General features: G+C 35.5%; 1 protein-coding gene across 1 annotated transcript in view; it reads left to right on the forward strand.

Annotated features, from left to right (window-relative positions):
- The window catches only part of STK31 (serine/threonine kinase 31), a 130,213-nt gene that overhangs the window by 91,848 nt on the left and 17,756 nt on the right, over positions 1–20,609 (forward strand). The window contains exon 22 of the mRNA XM_008053560.2: positions 1,024–1,146. Within this exon, the coding sequence (XP_008051751.1) occupies positions 1,024–1,146 (123 nt within the window). The remainder of the gene's footprint in view (positions 1–1,023; positions 1,147–20,609) is intronic.

Raw genomic sequence — 20,609 nt, forward strand, 5'->3', positions numbered from 1 at the left:
AAAAATAACTAATATGAGTTTTAAAAGATTGTCAACTTTTAGAGATTCTGATCAGTTTACCTTCTGAGCATACCATTTGCAGAACTGTAGATATGACTACTCCAGAATTTCTCTTCCTCTTTTATACTCATTGTCAACTGTTATTTTTCCCCAAAATATTGTTTTAATCTTCAGCTAAAATTATTTATTCTGAAATATTGATTAAATGCCATTTGCTACATTTTTTACACTACTTTTTAGATTGAAGTGTTAATCAGGAAGAGAAATTTGTAAAGTAGTCTGCAGTCAAGATCTTAGCTTTTCAGACCTTACAGTGCATATGAATCACCTGGAGATCATGTTGAAATGCACATTATTATTCATCATTTCTAGGGTGAACAGTCTGCATTCCTAACAAGCTGCTGGTGATGCTGTAGCTTCTGGCCTTTGGATCATACTTTGAGAAACAAGAACTGGGCATTGTGGCTTTATTGTTACAATAACTCCATAAAGTAGATATTATTTCCATTTTACAAATTAATTAATTTAGACTCAAAGAGGTTAAAGCCCAAGGTCACACAGCAAATACATGGGAAAGTGGGGATTGTAACCAAGGTTGTGCTGTTGTCACTGATCATCCTTTGACACATTAGAAATTGTATATTTAGGTAATGGTCAGGAAGGAAGGAAAGTACTTTGTAGAATTTCAGCTTTAAAAATTTATTTAAAATGTTTAGAATTAGAAAATAATTAGCATTGCCGCTTACATTTGTGAAACTTATTTTAAAAGAGTATCAAATGTTTAATCAAAGAATCAGCAGTTTTATATCTGAGTCTACAATCTGAATGTAACAAGTCTCAATTTTATGAGACTGATTTTAAGAGCAATTTATAATAGAAGAAATTAGATAAAAATATTTGCAAGCAAGAGAACGAAATATTTACAATGAATTTGTTTTTTGTAGTGATTAAATGCAGAGTACTTCACAGAATGTTACCTCAACTGTGTTGCCTCTAAAATACTTAAAATTTTGTTTTTTGTAGAATCAGCGAGCCTCAGTGAATATGATGGTTGGTGACTTGAGTTTGATATCACCTGAATTGAGAATGGGAAAACCTGCTTCTCCAAGTTCAGACTTATATGCATATGGCTGCCTTTTATTATGGGTATGTTACTTTTTGTTGAAATAGATTATTTATATGTATCTTTCAGTATATAAAGTGATGTTTTTATGGTGATTCTCCTTAAAGATAGAGAGAAGTGATAGACTTTTAGTAGAAAAACATTGCTGTTTTAATTTTTATTAAAAAAAAAACTATTGCTATACTTCTTATCACCAACTGTGTACTTTATACAAACTCGCTTGATAGATATTTTAAGTATCATGCTGTTGTCTTAGTTTTGTTAAAGTTAAGATTAACAGTGAAGATGATTTTGTCCTGAATTAATCTGTAAGTAGCGCATACATAAGTGGAAAATGAATGTCAAATGAACCTTGAGTAAACGTTCCTGCTTTCAGTGTAAACCAAATAACTATTTCTTATCTATGGTTTAAGAATTAAGAGAGATACTTCTTCTAATCAGCATTGTATTAGAGTTTCCAGCTCAGGGGTCAGCAAACATTTTCTATCAAGGGCCAGATGATAAATATTTTAGGTTTTATAGGCCATATGGTCTTGCAAGTATTCAGTTCTGCTGCTGTAGCACGAAAGCAACCATAGATGGTACATAAACGAACATGGCTCTCTTCCAGTAATGTTTTATTTATGATCGTTGATATTTGAATTACATGTGCCACGAAATAGTATTCCTTTGATTTTCTATTAAACATTTAAAAATGTGAAAACCATTCTTGGCATGTGGGCTGTAGAAAAACAAGTAGTGGGATCAGTTTGGTGCAGAGGTCCTAGTTTGCTTATCCTTGTTCTACCCGGTGTCATAAGACCACAAAAAGAAGTAAAAATCATATAGTTTGAAAATGAAGAAATAAAGTTGTCTTTATTTGCAGATAATGTGTTAATTATGTAGAAAATCTTTAAGAATGTGCATAAAAGTTACTTAAACTAACAAGTGAGTTTAGAAAGATAGCAGTTTGAATTTTAATATAATTGTGTTTTTATATGCAAGTCACAAACAATAGAAAATTGAAATTTTTAAAAAAGCTTAAAAACTTTAAGTTTTTTAAAAAAATCTTAAAACTATGGATTTTTTAGGGACAACTTTAACAGAAGATGTGCAAAAACTGTACAATAAAAACTGCAAAGCATTGTTGAGAAAAATTAAAGATGTAAATAAGTGAAAGATACACCATACTCATGGACTAGAAGACAGTGTAATAAGGATGTCAGTTCTTCTCAGATTGATCTATAGATTCAATACAATTTGAACTAAAATTCTGGTAGATTTTGTTTGCTTTTGTAGAAATTGACAATTAGATTTTACTCTTTATATAAAAATGCAGAGGATCTGGGATAGCCTAAACAATTCTGAGAAATAACAGAATTGGAGGATTTAAGCTACCTGATTTCATTACAGTAGATCAAGACTGTATGATGTTGCTGTGAAGTTAGACACACAGATGAATGGAACAGAATGGAGACAAAACCTACACATATCCGATCAGTTGATTTTTTACATGTTGCCAAGACAGTTATCTGAGTGAAAGGAGAAATCTTACATAGAAGTAGTACAGGAACAACAGATGTCCATTGAAAAGAATTAAATTAACTTAGCATATATATTAGACCTAGTTGTAAAACCTATTTAAAACCTCTAGAAAAAAACAAGGTGAAAATCTACTGACTTTGAGTTTTGCAAACGTTTCTTAAATAGAACATAAAAAGTATCAGCTATGAAGGAAAAAAATCATTTGAACTTCATTAACATTCAAAACTTTGTTTTTCAAAAGACATTACACGAATGAAAGGCAAACCACATATATGACAAAAACTTGTGTCTGAATTATTAAGAACTCCTAAAACTCAATACTAAGAGGGCAGCCCATTAAACTTTGGGTAGTTTGTTAAAAGGTGGAAATAATCTCCCCTGTGACCCAGCCATTTCACTCCAAGGTATTTAGAAAAGAGAAATAAAAACATATGTCCACATAAAGACTTTTATATAAGTATTCAGTGATATTTTATATATAATAGATCGAAACTGGAGACAGCCCAAAGTACAAACGGATGAATGGATAGTCAGCTATCCATTGATCCAACAGCGTACGACCCAGCGGTAAAAATGGTTGAACTGTTAATATACCTGATAAGATGGATGAATCTTAAAATAGTTCTTCCAAGAGAAAGAAGCAAGAGGAAAGAAAGAGTGCACGCTTTATGGTTTTATTTATTTATGTAAAAAATTTTATTTATTTGCATAAACTTCCAGAAAATGCGAACTTATCTACAGAGACAGAAAGATCATTTAATGCCTTGGAGTTTGAGGGTAAAGAAGAAGGGGAAGAAATGAATTACCAAGGGGCGAGAGGAAACTTTTTGGCATGATCACCATGTTCATTAGCTTGATTGTGGTGATGGTTTTGCAGGTGTATACAAATATCAGGACTCATGAGATAATATACTATAAAGGTGTATAGTTTACTCTATGTCAGTTATACGTCAATAAAGCTGTTACTGAAAAGTGTTTAAACCTACCCAGATGAAAAAATGAGAATCTTCTTTCTGCCCCCAAAAAGGAATTATTCACAGGTTTTAGCTCTCTGCTGGCATGTGTATTTAAAGTTGTATGGTTTCATAGAGCCATTGCACTAATTGAGATAATTAAACTGGCATTATTTTCTTCATTGCTTCAACGATCTATTCTTTGTATCAGAAGGGTGAAAGTAAATGTATCAAATATTTTTATGTTTCTGAGGACTTTCACAAGATGACATATAAATGTTTTAATAGCAGTGTTTATTCCACCTATTTCCTTCCAAATGACAGTAAAGAGCTCTATGAGTAAATATTTTTGTTATGCTGAATTTCTACTCTTCTGTAAGGTTGATTAAGTATTTTAAAAACTTTTGTTTTAAAAGGGCACTTAGTACTCAGACTAGTGAGAGCAGGGCTTACATGGACAATTTTACTTTCTTTTTAAATTTTAATTTTATTTATTTATTTATTTTTTGAGTTGGAGTCTCACTCTGTCGCCCAGACCAGAGTGTAGTTGCACGCTCCTGGCCACCGCAGCCTCGACCTGCTGGGCTCCGGCGATCCTTCTGCCTCTGCCTTCTGAGTAGCTGGAACTACAGGCGTGCGCTACCACACCCGGCTAGTTTTTTGATTTATTGTAGAGATGAGGTCTCACCAAGTTGTCCAGGCGGGTCTCAAACCCGCAGACTCAGGCAGTCCACTCACCTCAGCCTCCCAAGGCAAGGGATTATAGACTGAGCCACGGAGCCTGGCTTGTTTTTAAATTTTGCATCCAGGGGGTACATATGCAGGTTTGCTACATGGATATATTGTGTAATGGTGAGATTTGGACTTCTGATGTACCCATTACCTAGATAGTAAACATTGTACCCAACAAGTGATTTTTAAAATCCTTATCTCCCTCTCCTCCCTCCCCGCTTTTAGAGTTTCCTGTGTCTATTATTACCATCTCTATGTCCATGAGCACCATTGTTTAGCTCTCACTTATCAGTGAGAATATGTAGTATTTATTTATTTTTTTGTTTTTGAGTTATTTCACTTAGATAATGGCCTACAGCTCTATTCATGTTGCTGCAAAGGAGATTATTTCATTCTTTTTTTATGGCTATGTAGTATTCCATGGTGTATTATATGCATCATTTTCTTTATTCAGTCACTGGTTGATGGACACTTTGGCTGATTCCACAACTTTGCTATTGTGAATAGTGCTGCGATATGATTTTTTTATATAATGATTTTTTATAATGAGTTTTTTCTTTTGGGTAGCTTCATAAAATCTTTGCCTAGATGTCCAGAAGAGATTTTACTAGGTTTTATTCTAGGACTTTTATAGTTTCAGGTCTTAATTTAGGTCTTTAATCCATCTTGAGTTAATTTGTGTATATGATGAGAGATAGGGTTCCAGTTTTAGTCTTCTGCATATGGCTAGCTAATTTTCCCAGCAGCGTTTATTGAATAAGGTGTGTTTTCTTCATTGTTTGTTTTTCTTGACATTATCAAAGATAGGTTGATTGTAGGCATGTGGATTTATTTCTGAATTCTCTGTTCTGTTTAATTAATCTATGTGTTTATTTTTGTACCAGTACCGTGTTGCTTTAGTTACTATATAGCCTTGTAATATAATTTGAAGTCAGACAGTGTGATGTCTCTGACTTTGTTCTCTTTGTTTGGGATTGCTTTGGTTATACGAGCTCTTTTTTTGGTTCCAATATGAACTTTAGGTTTGCTTTTTCCAGTTCTGTGAAGAATGATGCTGAATTCTGGATATTAGTCTTTTGTTGGAAGTATAATTTTGTGTTGAATCTGTAGAGTGCTTTGGGGAAAAACTTTTTAAATTAACATGTAGTAAAATTGACTAATTTGTAGTACATTCTGTGAACTTTAACACGTGCATAGATTAGTGTAATAATTACTACTAAAATCTTGATAGAAAACAGTGGCATAACCCAGAAAATTCCAGCGTGCTGTCTTTGGTGTCTTTTTGTAGTTACATCCTGTCTCCAACCCTTAACACTTAGTAAGCCACTGACCTTTTCTTTATCACTATATTTTGTACTTTTAAGAATGTCATATAAATGGTATCATACAGTATGTAGCTTTTTGAGACTAGCTTCTTTCATTCAGCATATAATGCCTTTGTCATTTATCTAAGTTGTCTAATATAGCCTTCTCCTTTTTTTTGTTGCTGAGTAGTATTCTGTTATATGGGTGTACCAAGTTTGTTTGTTCACCTGTTGATAAAAAGCAATCAAGTTGTTTCCAGTTTTTCGCTGTTACATACAAAGTGACTATGAACATTTATGTATAGGTTTTTGTGTGAATATAAATTTTTATTTCTCTGGAGCAGATACCCAGGAGTGGGATTGCTGAGTTAGATTGTAATTGTATGTGCAACTTTACTGCCAAACTATTTTACTAAGTAGCTGTACCATTTTTCATTCCTCCCAGTAGTGTATGAGAGTTTCAGTTGTGCATTCTTGTCAGTAGCTGGTATTATCATTATATGCTATTTTTGCCATTCTCATAGATGTGTAGTAATGTCCTATTACTTTTGTTTTTTTGGTTTTTTTGAGTCAGGGTCTCACTCTGTTGCCCAGGCTGGAGTGCAGTGGCATGATCATGACGATCACGGCTCACAGAAGCCTTGACTTCCTGGGCTCAGGTGATCCTTCCACCTCAGCATCCCAAGTAGCTGGGAGTACAAGCATGCACCACCATACTCAGTTAATTTTTTGATTTTTCGTAGAGATAAGGTTTTCCTAGGTTGCCTAGACTGCTCTCAAACTCCTAGACTCAAGCAGTCCACCTGCCTTGTCCTACCAAAGTGCTGGGATTACAGGAGTGAGCCAGCCTCATTGTGGTTTTAATTTCAATTTATCTAATGGATAATGATGTTGTACATCTTTTGTTTATTATTTACCTTCCATATATCTTCTTTGGTGAAGTATCTTTTCAGATCTTCTGCCTGTTTTTTAATTGGATTATTTGTTTTCTTGCTGTTAAGTTTTGGGCACTCAGAAATGTATTCTAGATGCAAGTCCTTTGTTAGATATTATTTGTAACTTTTTTTTTCTAGTTTGTAGCTTTTTGTTCTCTTAACAGTATCTTTGGCATAGAAAAAGGTTTTTAATTTTGAAGTTTAATTTATTGTTGTTTTCCTTTTATGTATCATGATTTTGGTATTGTGTATTAAGAACTCTTTGAATAACCCCAAGTCATGAAGATTTTTTCTTTTATTTTCTTCTAAAAGCTTTATAGTTATATAGTTTATGCTAGGATTTTTTGGATGTAATTTTTGTGTAAGGTGGGAGGTTTATATCGTTTGCATAGGGTTGTCCAGTTCTACAACATCATTTGTTAAAAAGATGATTATTCTCTATTGAATTGCCTGTGCATCTTTGTCAAAAATCAGTTGGCTGTTTTTTGTGTGAACCTATTTCTGGACCCTTTCTTCTGTTCCTTTGATCTGTGTATCTGTCTGTTTACCAATATCATCTTGTATTGAGTACTGTATCTGTATTGTAAGTCTTAAAATTGAATAGTATGATTATTTTTCAAATTTTAACTATTCACCTATATGCCTTTCCACATACATTTTAGAAACAGCTTGTCTATATGCACAAGAGCCCTGCTTTTAATTGGAACTGCATTAAATCTGTAGATCAATTTTGGGAGAATTGATGTCTTGGAGAACTGACATCTCTACTATGCGACAAGTCTTCATTTATGAACTCTATTTATTTAAGTCTCCTTTAATTTTTTTCATCAATGTTTTGTTATTTTAAGCTTCCAGATCCTATACATGTATTATAGATTTATACCTGACAATTTCATTGTTTTGGAGCTATTGTGTTTTTTAAAAATTTTGTTTCTAGTGCAAGCTTTTTTAAAAGCAATATTTTTATTGATAGTTAATTTAGTACCAAAGGTTGTATATATTTTGACTTTCCTCCTCAAAGATGCACAATTTACAATGAAAGCACATATTGTAAAATAAATAAGAGGGCAAAAAGTCAAGATCCAATGACTGTGCTTTAAAGGTAATACTCAGAGTTAAACTGGAGCCCTTAAAAAGGATCTCATTTCAAGGGCCATGAAGGGTTTATTGTCACTTTATGACTTAAAAAATTTTTTAGAAATAGTAAAAACAAAAATAATGGTTTGTTTGATATTAAGGCTTTAGAATATTGACTAGATATTTTGAGCATATCATTAGATATTTTGCTTTTGGATCATTTTTGTTATGAGACCCAGATTAAATGGTAGAAATATTCTGAAGATTGTCTACAGAAAATTCAGAACTACAGAAAATTGAAGTTTTTGAGTGGTGGTTACCATTCTACCTTTAATAATAAACTGTTATCTTTCAACTGGCATAATATGGAATATAGTTTCTATTATGAAGTCATTTGCATTAACTTCCTTTAGTTTTATTTTAGGTTATTATGAAAATCTTAAACGCTTTTGTAGAAGCCAGTTTTTAAAACATAGAGCAGTTTTGTCTGATACTGTGTTGAGAATGAATTGTGTGTGTGTATTTGTTGGGAGATACTGCTGTGAGGAAGCGGAATCATTTTAAAATAAAGAGAAGCTGCCGGGCTCGGTGGCTCAGCCTGTAATTCCGCGCCTTTGGGAGGCTGAGTTGAGTGGATTGCATGAGCCTGTGGGTTCGAGACCCGCCTGGGCGGCGAGACCTCATCTCTACAATAAATCAAAAAATCAGCTGGGCGTGGTAGCGCATACCTGTAATTCCGGCTACTCGGAAGGCTGAGGCGGAAGGATCACTGGAGCCCAGCAGGTCGAGGCTGTGGTGGCCGGGAGCAGCCACTGCACTCCAGTCTGGGCGACAGAGTGAGACTCCAACTCAAAAAATAAAAAAGAAATAAAAAAAAAAAATAAAGAGAAGCGAATGGCTCCTTTCCTTTATTCAAATGACACATTGTCAGTGTTGCCTCCTGTAAAATGCAGCCTTTTTTCCTGCTTTTTTTCTCTTAGCATATTATGTATTTCTTTTATTTATCTTTATTAATGTCTGCTTCTGTAATACTACTAGAGTAAGTTTTTGTTCGTAAGCTTGTCTGTCTTGTTTACCACCATATCCTCAATGCCTAGACCTGCGCCTGACACAGAGTGGGCACTCAGATATTGAATTAATGTTTGTTTGAATGAATTCATGTTTAAATTTTAGCCACAGTTATGTGCTGAAGAATTAGACTTAAAAAAAAAGTCCACTTTTATTCCCTTTGGTAAGTTCACTTACTGACCTCTCATTTATGGCCTCTGGTACATCTTATTCTTTAAACCTTGCTTGAAGATTTTATTCCAACTCTTAATATATTTCTAGGAGATGTTAGAGGTTATATTGACCACCTGTTGACCAACCTAACCTTGCATTTTCCAACTTCCTTAACAACTTGAGACCCCATACCTTCATGCAATTTCATGCACCTGCCAAAACCAGGATTTTGTGATTCCCTACAATTTGTATTTTTCAAAAGTAACAGAATCTAGTGTACTGTATTCTTCTCTGAACAGGAGTTCTTATCCTCTCATTTACTATATCTGTGAATCTTAAATCTGCAGTGTGTGTTATTTACTGTCTCGCTTTTCTCCCAGTCCATCAGCACCCTCCTAGCTTCTTTACTTACTTAGACTTGCATCCTATCATATAATTCCTAACCTATGCCTCATATTCTTGTTTACTCCTTTTCTTCTATGTAGTTCTTTAGAAAAAAAAATTTTATATATGTTTTGGCAGTTACTCATACTTTAAAAAATTCTTCCCAATTTCTTCATTAAAAAAAATTATTTCTGTGTGAATAGCTTTTGTAATGACACGTACATTTATTTATTTATTTATTTTACAGAGTGTTACCAAAATAGGATTTGTTAAGGACATGTTATGTCTTTTATAACATAGTCATAACATCCTCCCTTGTTGGGAGCTCATAGTGCATGTTTGGGACTTGATCAAGTGCTTTAGAAACTTTTATCTTATTGTTTCTGTCTAACAGCCACGTGAGGGAGCACATTATCCCAAGTGTGGGCATGAGGATTTTGAGAGTCAGAGAGGAAGTACCTGAGAGATGTTCCATCTCAGAATTTTAGTGTCTTGAGGTTCCATGCAAGACCACCTCTGCCTTCACATCACATATTATTAAGCCTTGCAGGTACAGCTTTTACTGAAGCTAGTGATGAACAGTTGCTGAAGAGGACTCAGGACTTGGAAGTAAAGTAACAGCAAATGTTAAGGCATTGACTACTAGGAAGTCTCTTGTATCATATTATCTTTTAGGCATCTTTAGCCTTATTTTCTATGAGCAATTTGTTAGGAAGTCCTCTTCTTAGAAGGCCTTGCATGGATATATTTAATACTTCTGCTTAGAATATAGGTATACTTTTCACATATGATGCTTGGTTTTGATACTTAATACAAAAATAAGAGACAATGGGGAAAGTAATATTTCATATGCTTTATTCCTTGAGGTCCAGCTCAGTGGCTTGTGATAAGTCCCCCACCTTAGCAATGCCTCTCAAGAATATGCCAATTGAGAGAAATGGAGGGAGAAAGAACATGGGTATCAGCCCCCTAAAATCTAGTTTTATTACTCTGGCATCATAATCAAGCTGACTGAGGGGAGTGGATCTCATTGCAGAGTTGGATGTAGGAGGATTAAGGGTTTCCAGGCTGGATAGACCCAGGAACATCTCTAGTGCCCTTCCTTGTGCAGGAATTTCATGTGTTTTTGAACTGCTTTGAGAATTAATCAAGAACCTTATACTTGTCATATCTTTCTTGTTGTATCCAAATGCAGAGAACTTGGAGAGGGTTCACCTCTCAAGATTATTTTTTAAAGACAGTCTATTATATTTACTTGTATTTTTATTTTTTCATTCCTGATATTTCAGTCTTCTTTTATCATTTTCTTTCTGTTTTGTTCTTTCTTTATTTTTATGTTTACAATTTTGCTTAAAATTCCAGAAATTCTTCTGTTTTAAAAACTTCTTTTAGTCATTCTTTTAAGGTAAGTCTGCTGGTGACAAACGGTTAGTTTCTTTGTTGGCCTTCATCTGAGTGAATCTTGATTTCACCTTTATTTCTGAAGGATATTTTCACTGTGTCTAGAATTCTGGGTTGACAGTCCTTTTTGTTTTAGCACTTGAAAAATGTTGTGTCACTTTCCTTAGACCTTTATGGTTCTCGATGAAAAGTCACTGTCATTTGAATCGTGATTCTTTTATAGGTAATATGAGGTTTCTGTCTGCTTTCAAGATTTTTCTGTCTTGTTTTCTAAAGTTTGATTATGATGTGTAGTGGCATGTGTTTGTTTGACCCTACTTGGGGTTTGCTCAACTTCTTCAACCTGTGGGTTTGTTTTTTCACCAAATTTGGGAAGTATTCAGTTATTTCTTCAGATATTTTATTCCCATACTCTTTCTCTTCTTTTTCTGGGACTCTAGTGATATAAATTTTGTATCTCTTGTTATTATCCCAGAGGTTTCTGGGGATGTTTATCAGGGGTTTTTTGTTGTTGTTCAAATTGGGTACTTTCTATTTTTTCATCTTCAAATTCATCAGTGCTTTCCTGTTACATTCGTTTTGTTATTGAGCCCATCCAGTGAGTTTTAAAATTTTTGGTTACTGTTTTTCTGTTCTGAAACTTCCAGTTCTTTCTTCTCTGTATCTTTTAATCTTCTGTTTCTTTGCTTTCTGTTTTTTAAATTGAAGCATGCTTGTAATTGTTCTATGAAGCATTTTTTTTTATGATGGCTACTTTAAAATTCTTGTCAAATAATAATGACATCTGTTTTAATTTGTGTTTGTTGGTTGTCTTTTTCTCATTCTGGTTGAGATTTTCCTGGTTCTTGGTATACTGTGATTTTTTTCTTGTATCCTAAACATTTTGGTTATTATGTTGTAAGACTCCACATTCTTCTTTTTAATCTTCATTTTTTGAAGGCAGTCACCTCGTTTAGGCTCCAAGTAGGTTTAAATATTTAGTTTCCAATTGGGTTTAAATATGCAGTTCCAAGTGGGTTTAAATATTTAGCTCAGCTGACATTACCCTGGCAAAAATGGAATGCCAGCTTGTACTGCCTATCTCTCATTGTTGACAGATGGAGTGTAAATTTATCTCTCTGTTGAGTCCTGTTGATACTGGGAGATCAGGAGGAGTACATTGTTAACTGTTACTGCTTTACCACCACCTTATTCCACCTTCTTGTGCCTGGTTGCTACTTGGTGAGGGTGAAGTTGCACGCCCCACTGTGTCCTTCTGACACCAGAGAGGTGGCAGAGAACACAGTGCTGACTAGTACTACCTCACATTGCTTTGTTCCATTCTTTTTGCTACTGTGTGGGAGTAGAAGTTGGCTCTCTTCTGACAGTATCCTGGAGAGTAGAGTGCCAGCTTGTGCCGTCTCTCACTGCTGTCTTCTGCCTCCGTGTTGAGAGGTAGAAGAGGAAGTTGAGCTCCCTGTTTGACTTTGTGGACACCACTCTGGTACAGGACACAAAGGACTGACTTCTGCCTTGCTGCTTCTGGGTGGGACTGAGAGTGCAGCTCCTCACTCAAGCAGTGCTGACATTGTGGGTAGGATGGGGGCAGTTTTTCCTTTGCTGTTTGGCTAGAATAGGGGGTATTACTGTAGCTGCTTTTTACCTAGTCTTCTAACTTTACCTCTTATCTCAGAGGTTTAAATTGCTCCTTCTCCAGGACAAGCTATCCACATGTAGCCTTGATGCCACTTTCCCTTCTACTCTAGGGCCCCATTTTTATCCTCCTTCTATTTTGATTGTATCTTCAATGTATTTTTCCTATTCTGTACCTTTTCATCAACCTACACATATGGTTAATTTTGGTATATCAAAAAACAAAACAAAAAATCCACAGTAGTTCCCTTACCCATTTTTTAAAAAAAATGACAAAACACTCTTCTAGTTCTTTTATTCTTGTGACAGTGAATTTATTTTAATCCTCTTTGTTATCTCCCTATTAACTGTTGATGTTCCTAAGGATTTTCCCATGCCCTATAAACTTTCCACTATGAGGCCTTTCCTTGGGTATTCTCATTTCCTCTCATAATTTCTAGTACCACCTATTTGTTAGTGGCTCCCATTTCTTTGCCAGTAACCCAGTCCTCTTGTCAGAGTTTCAGACTTGTGCATATATGCCTTCCTGCTGGCTAGCTTTGCCTTCGTTTATTTGATACCTTATCTTGTTCCAGAAAGGATATAAGGGAATTCACAGGGGTATTTAAAGAGAGAGCAAGATATCATAAATTGAAGGTAGATAAGAAGAAAGAAAACTATGGATATGAACATAAAGCAGAATCATGAATGCGAGTACTGGAAAATGCACACCACAAAAATCTGTTTATTAGAGCTGCTAATACAAAGTGCATGTGTTGCCATTCCTTCTTTCTTATATCAGATACTGCAGAATGATCATGTTTATGATTACCTAGGATGACACCCATAAGAAATAATGCAGGTTAGTATTAGTATCCCTAATTCAAAATCTAAAATGCTCAAAACCTAAAACTTTTTGAGGTAGCAACATGACACTCAAAGGAAATGCTCACTGGAGCATTTTGGATTGAGAATTTTCAGTTTAGGGATGTTCAGTTGTTAAGTATAGTGCAAATGTTTCAAAATCAGAAAAAATCCAAAGCACTTCTGGTCTCAAGAAGTTTGAATAAGGGATATTCAACTTCTACTGATGAATCAGAGCCTGCATGTGAAAACAAGCCTATTTGCCATCCCTGATGAATATATTTTCTCTGAATGGGTCACTAGATTAGTTCTAATATTTCTTCCAGCCATTATTAAAAAGGAAATGTAGTCTATTAAACAAACCATTATCCATACAATAAAAACAGGCACAGCTGTTTCCTTAAATTTTTTTTTTTTTTTAGTTATGGAAAATCTTACACAAAAAGGATGGATAATGAAATCCCTTATCCTGTTCAATCAGATTCAACTATTATCAGCATGTAAGCACAGCTATTTGCATTTAAAAAGACTAAGGGTCCTCATAAAGACAGTTAACTTTATGTCCCAAGTCACCTCAAATTTCAAAAACAAAAATAACACTCATTGAGTGTTTACTGTACACCAGTTACTTTGCAAGTATTTAACCAATTTAATTCTTATGGTAGCCTTATAAATGAGGAAACTGAGACAAATAAACTAGTAATTTGTCCAGGACTTCATGGCTGCTAAGAGGTGACACCAGTATTTAAACCTAGGCAGCCTCTCTCCCGAGTGTTTACTCTTTACCACTATACTGTTTCCCTGAACCTTGCCCAAGCAGTCTCTTCTAGTCACTTGAGCCAACAACCTTGTAGTCATCTTTGACTCTTCTGTTTCCCTCATTTCCTCCTCTTAGTTCATCATCAAGTCTTGCCATGTTTACTCTCTTAGGAAGTTTCAAATTTCTCTTCTATCAGCCTAGTTCAGGATCTCCTTTGACTTGCATATCTTGACAGCCTTCTAACTTATCTTGCTATCCCCAGGACATAGTTTTGAGCACTCTGTTTGGTTTCAGTCAGGAACACAAAAGAGTCATACTCAGTATATTCCGATTATAGAGTTTTAATACAGGAATTTAAAGCATTCACATTCATTGGAAGGTCTGACGGAACAAATATTAGAGAAATGGTAATCTGCTATTTCAGCCTGCAACACTTGAAGCAAATTGTTTATAAGAGTTTGGGGACTGCGGGGAATCTCATCTGATATATTATTACCTACCATTTCAGTCTGTAGCATCAACATAAGTAAATCTCAAAAAACTACCTGGAAGCTGCTTCTAACCTTATGCCTGTCATCTGTCTACCTGTGGAACTGCAGTTGGCTATGGGTAATAATGGTTTCTTTGCTTCTGCCTTCCAAATCTCTTTAAAGTTCCTCTTACCTGAAACTCTAAGAGGAAAAGAACTCTGGGAAATGTAGCTTCTGGCTTCTTGTCAGGAGTATTGGTAATGCCCAAGTTGAACATTCACAAGGATAGTGTCATTGTTTCTATTGCCTACACCAGTGATTTACAAGTCAGTTTTCAGGTGATTTTTTTTTTTTAGGTACTACATTGATGAATTTTTTTTTTTGAGTTGGAATCTCACTCTGTCGCCCAGACTGGAGTGTAGTTGCCGTTCCCGGCCACTGGAGCCTCGACCTGCTAGTCTCCGGCGATCCTTCCGCCTCAGCCTTCCAAGTAGCTGGAACTACAGGCATGCGCTACCACACCCGGCTAGTTTTTTTATTTATTGTAGAGATGAGGTCTCACCAAGTTGTCCAGGTGGGTCTCGAACCCATGGGCTCAGGCAATCCACTCACCTCAGCCTCCCAAGGCGTGGGATTACAGACTGAGCCACCCAGCCTGGCTTGATGGATATTTTTATTGGTTACTGTCTTAATGTCTTTTAGGAAAAATAAAGTAGCACATCAAGCTATCAAAAATAGTGTTCTATTTTTCTCTTTTAAAATACATTTAAGTTAAAATATGAGTTGACTTAAAGCCACAGGATATATAACAATGGCAGAAATAATGATATTCTAATGCTCATGCCAGTGTTTTCTAAATGGGAAAGCAATTGTAAATGGTATTATGTGTTTAGTTTTGGTGTCCATGTGTTCATTGCTAGTATTATAAAAATACAGTTGATTTTTGTGTAATATAGTTATTTTATATCTTGCAATCTTATTGAACTCACTTATTTTAGGAATTTTTGGTAGATTCTTTGGGCCTATGCATGTGATAATTGTGTCATCTGCAGATAGGGACAGTGTTATTTTTCCCTTCCAATTTGTGTGTCTCTAATTTTTTTTTTCAAATGTATAACTGCACTGGCTAGCATTCCCAATACTGTGTTGAATGAGAATGATGAGATTGGACATCTTTACCTTGTTCTTGATTTTATGGGGAAAGTAGTCAGTCTTTTGCAATTAAGTATAATATTAGCTTAGGTTTTTTGATATTCTTTATGAAGCAGAGAAAACTTCCTTCTTTCCTATTTTTCTGAGTTTTTAAAAAATTAATGAATGTAGAATTTCGTCAAATTCAAATGCTTTTTCTGCATTAATATGACCATGCAATTTTTTCCTTTAGATGATTAATTTGGTAGGTTGTATTGATTGATATTCAAATACAGAACTAGCCTTGTATCCCTGGAATAAATCCCATTTGGTCATGGTATATATTACTTTTTGTATATTGCTGACTTCTGTTTGCAGATATTTTGCTGAGAATTTTTGTGTCTGTATTCATGATGGATATTGTCATATAGTTTTAGTTTTGTTTTTGTCTGATTTTGGTGTAGAATAATGCTAGGTTCACAAAATAAAATTGGAAGTGTTTCCTTTTTTATTTTCTGAAATAAAATATGTAGAATTGATGTTAATTCTGTTTTACACATTTGGTAGAATTTGCCAGTGAAACCATGTGGGCCTTGGGGTTTCTTTTTTTGGGAAGTTACAGATCTAATTCTCTTAGTAGTTATAGGGCTATTCAGATTATAATTTTAGATTGGGTGAGCTGTGGTAGTTTATCAAGAGAGTGATTCTTTTTGTCTGTGTTGTCAACTTTATATGTGTAGAGTTGTTGTCTTCCCTTATTACCTTGATCTGCAAGGTTTATAGTTATATTCTGTTTCATGCCTGATATTTGTAATTTGTCTTCTCTTTTTTTTTTCTTTGCCACTCTCGCTAAAGGTTTGTCAGTTTTATTGACCTTTTCAGAAGAACCAGCTCTTTGCTTTATTGATTTTTCTCTATTGTTTTTCTGTTTTCAGTTTGGTTGATTTCTGTTCTTACGTCATTATTTTCTTTATCTGCTTGCTGTGGGTTTATATTGCTCTTCTCGTTCTAGTTTCTTGAGGTAGGAAATTAGAGTACTGTTTGGAAACCTTTACTTTTTTCTAACATAAGACAACTAATGCCATAAATTTTCCCCTAAGCACTGCTTTGCCTTCATTTCACATACTGTTGGGAGCTGGCTGTGGAGGCCCACCTGAGCGTTAGGGATCCAGACAGGCTGCAGACCCTGAAACCACTAGGATGAGTTCAGGAGCTGAAGGCCCATTCCCTCATCCCTTCTTTGCTGTTTGGCACGTTCTACTAGCAGGGACTTTGATGATCTAAGCATGAAGTTCTGAGGGTACAACAGGCATGGCTTACTTTAGGAGTCCATTGTTCCCGTTTCTCACAGACTGAGGTTTCGGCTTTAAGCTTAACATAATTCAAACTCAGGTCACATTTGGGAACCTTATATACAATACAAGCTTCTTTATAAGATTTTAAAGTATATTTGTAGAATTAGTATATACATGTAAAGTGCTGTTTCAACTTTAATAATATAGATAATTATTTAGGGCCAGTACGAACTTTGGGCTGGGCCACATTCCTGAGGGCCCAGCGCGTACTTTGGACTGGGCTGCATTCTTTAGGAATTGGTTTGGGCTACAATTAAGAGTTTCTATAGTGTAGGTAGAATTAGCGTAAAATAGAGAGGAATTGGGATTTAGGTTGGTCATTAGGTGTTGTGTATGCATAAGTTTTAAAAGTTATTGATTATTAGAATATTATGATATTAGAATTGTTTTATTGCTTTTGAGAAATATTAACCAAGCATGAGGAACAGTGAGATGGTTTTGGGATCCTCATTCCTCATGCTTGGGGAAATACCTGGTGGGTAGGGGATGCCCCTCATCCACCTGGCTCTATGCTCATGTAAATGTCTGGTGATTTAATTGGGATTGCCCTTCCTCATACTCCAGGAAACACCTGGTGGGTGAGGGATGCCCCTCATTCACCTGGCTTTGTGTTCATGTAAAAGTTTTGTGATTTAATTGGGATTGTTCTTCCTCATGCCTGAGGAAACACCTGGTGGGTGGGGGACACCCCTCCTGCACCTGGCTTTGTGTTCACATGAAAGACTTGTGAGACTGTCTGTGTAAAATGTGGGGATAAATACCAGCTGTAAGTTCCAATAAATGACTTCTGCTCAATCCGTTGAATAATTGTCCACTTTTTTCTTTCTCTTTATATCTATCCCTCCATCTTTCGTTCTTTTAATATGTATCCCTCCTACAGAATTGGCTTCTGCACTAGACAGAGTCCAGTCTCTTTCTTTCTCTCCCATCTCTCTCTTTCTTTCTCTTTCTTTCTCCAGAATAATCACCAACACCACTACACCTTCCAGGGACCCTCTAAATCTCTCTGCAGGGGCTGGCCCCCTGCAACATACTTTGATATGTTCAATTTTTATTCTGTTCTTGTATGTTTTAATTTCTTCTAGAGTTCCTTCTTGACCTATAATTATTTAGAGCTCTGATGTTAATTTACATGTAGAGATTTTGTTGTATTTCTGTATTCACTTCAATGTATATTTTCTATTATATCAGGAGAGCATACTCTGCATGATGTCATCCTTTTATATTTGTTGAGGTTTGTTTTATGGTCAGAATGCAGTCTGTGTTGGTGAATTTTCCATGGAATTTTGGAAAAAAATATGCATTTTGCTGTTGTTTGTAGAATTTTCTTTATATATAAATTAGATCCTGTTGGATAGTTGTAGTCCTCAGATCATCTGTATTTTTGTTTATTTTCTGTCTGGTGTAGTTATGTGCTAAGTAACAAAGTTTTAGTCAGTGACAGACCACATATACAATAGTGGTCCCATGAGATATTATCATAGAGCTGAAAAATTTCTATCACCTGATAATGTTGTAGCACAATGCATTACTCATGTGTTTGTGGTGATGCTGGTGTAAACAAACCTTACTGGGCTGCTAGTCATATAAAAGCATAGTACATGCAATTAAGTACAGTAAATAATACTTGGTAATAGTAATAAATAACTTATTGGTTTATGTATTTACTATGCTATACTGTTTATTGTAATTTTTGTGTATTCCTTCTACTTATAAAGAAAAAAATCAACTGATCAAAGACCTAAATGTAAGACCTTAAACTATATGAATCTTAGAAGAAAACACAGAAATCACCCTTATGCAAATTGTAGTAGGCAACCAATTCTTGATAAAATCCCCAAAAGTTATGCCATAAAAGAAAGATAGACAAGTGGGTACTCATCAAACTGAAAAACTTTTGCACAGCAAAAGAAACTATCAAGAGAGCAAGGAGACAACACATAGAATGGGAAAAAATATTTGCTAATTTTGTATCTGACGAAGGCCTCAATCCAGGATCTGCAAGGAACCCAAATGAACTGAAAGGAGAAAAACAACCAGCCTTATTAAAAAGTAGGCAAGGAGGGCTCGGTGGCTCAGCCTATAATCCCACGCCTTTGGGAGGCTGAGGTGAGTGGATTGCCTGAGCCCGCGGGTTCGAGACCCGCCTGGGCAGCGAGACCTCATCTCTACAATAAATAAAAAAATCAGCTGGGTGTGGTAGCGCATGCCAGTAATTCCGGCTACTTGGAAGGCTGAGGCGGAAGTATCGCTGGAGCTCAGCAGGTGAGGCTGCGTGGCCAGAAGCGGCCACTGCACTCCAGTCTGGGCGACCGAGTAAGACTCCAACTCAAAAAAAAAAAAAAAGCAGGGAAAAGACAGGAATAGACACTTCTCAAAAGAAGACATGTGAGCAGCCAACAGATACATGAAAAAATGCTCAGCCTCATTAATTAGAGAAATGAAAATTGATACCAAACAGATACCATCTTAACCTAGTAAGGATGGCCATCATTAATAAATAAAAAAACAATGGATTCTGATGTGAATGCAGAGAAAAAGGGATGCTTCTACACTGTTGGTGGGAGTGCAAACTAGTCCATCTTCTTTGGAAAATAGTGTGGTGATATCTAAAGGAACTGGAAATTGACCTTCCTTGGAATATACCCGGAGGAACACAGAATGTTCTACAGAAAAGACACCTGTACATGCATGTTTATTGCCACACTATTCACAATAGCAAAAACGTGGAACCAACGCTAATGCCCATCAAAATTAGATGGGATAAAGAAAATGTGGTTCATACACATGATGAAATATTACACAGCCATAAAGAAGGACAAAATCATGGACTTTGCAGCAAATTGGATGGAGACAATCATACTTAGTGATCTATCACAGAAACAATGAACTGAATACCACATGTTCTCATTCATAAGTGAGACCTGAACACTAATCACAAAAGCACAAGGGAAGGATTGGCCAGTCACGGGACACTGCCAGGGGAAGGAGGAACAGGGTTGGGAGGATCACTTAACACCAAAGGGTACCTGGTCTTAAACCAGGGGAAGTGAGGACTAGTTGGAGGCCTAAACTTCACCTGTACATACGTTACCTATATACCTAATCCTGACTTGTATTTCACATCTTTATAATAAAATAAAGTAAAAAAAAGATAACTGTAAAGCAGCCTCAGGCAGGTCTTTCAGGAGGTTTTTCAGAAGGCATTGTTATCATAGGAGATGACAGCTCCATGTGTGTTTCTGTCCCTGAAGACCTTCCAGTGAGACAAAATGTGGAAGTAGAAGACAGTGATATTGATGATACTGATGATGTAGGCTAATGTGTGTGTGTGTGTGTTTCTTGGTTTTTAACAAAAACGTTTAAAAAGTAAAAAATTTTTTTAAAAAAAGCTTACTGAGTAAGAATGTAAAGAAAACATATTTTTGTACAGCTGTACAGTATACATGTGTTTTAAGGTAAGTGTGACTACAAAAGAGTTTTAAAAATCATTAAAAATTTACAGTACACAAAATTTGTTGAAGAAAGAAAAATATCTTTAAAATACATGTAGTGTAGTGAAGTGTACAGTGTTTCTAAAGTCTATAGTGGAGAGCAGTAATGTTCTAGGCCTTCACATTCATTCACCACTCACTCACTGACTCACTCACAGCCTCACTCACAGCAGTTTCCAGTCCTGCAGGCTTCATTCATGGTAAGTGCTCTATACACATATACCATTTAAAAAATCGTTCATACTGTATTTTCATTGTACCTTTTCTGTG

This window comes from Carlito syrichta, unplaced genomic scaffold (assembly GCF_000164805.1).
Source record: "Carlito syrichta isolate Samal-C Ts95f unplaced genomic scaffold, Tarsius_syrichta-2.0.1 Scaffold288283, whole genome shotgun sequence".
Classification (NCBI taxonomy): Eukaryota; Metazoa; Chordata; class Mammalia; order Primates; family Tarsiidae; genus Carlito; species Carlito syrichta.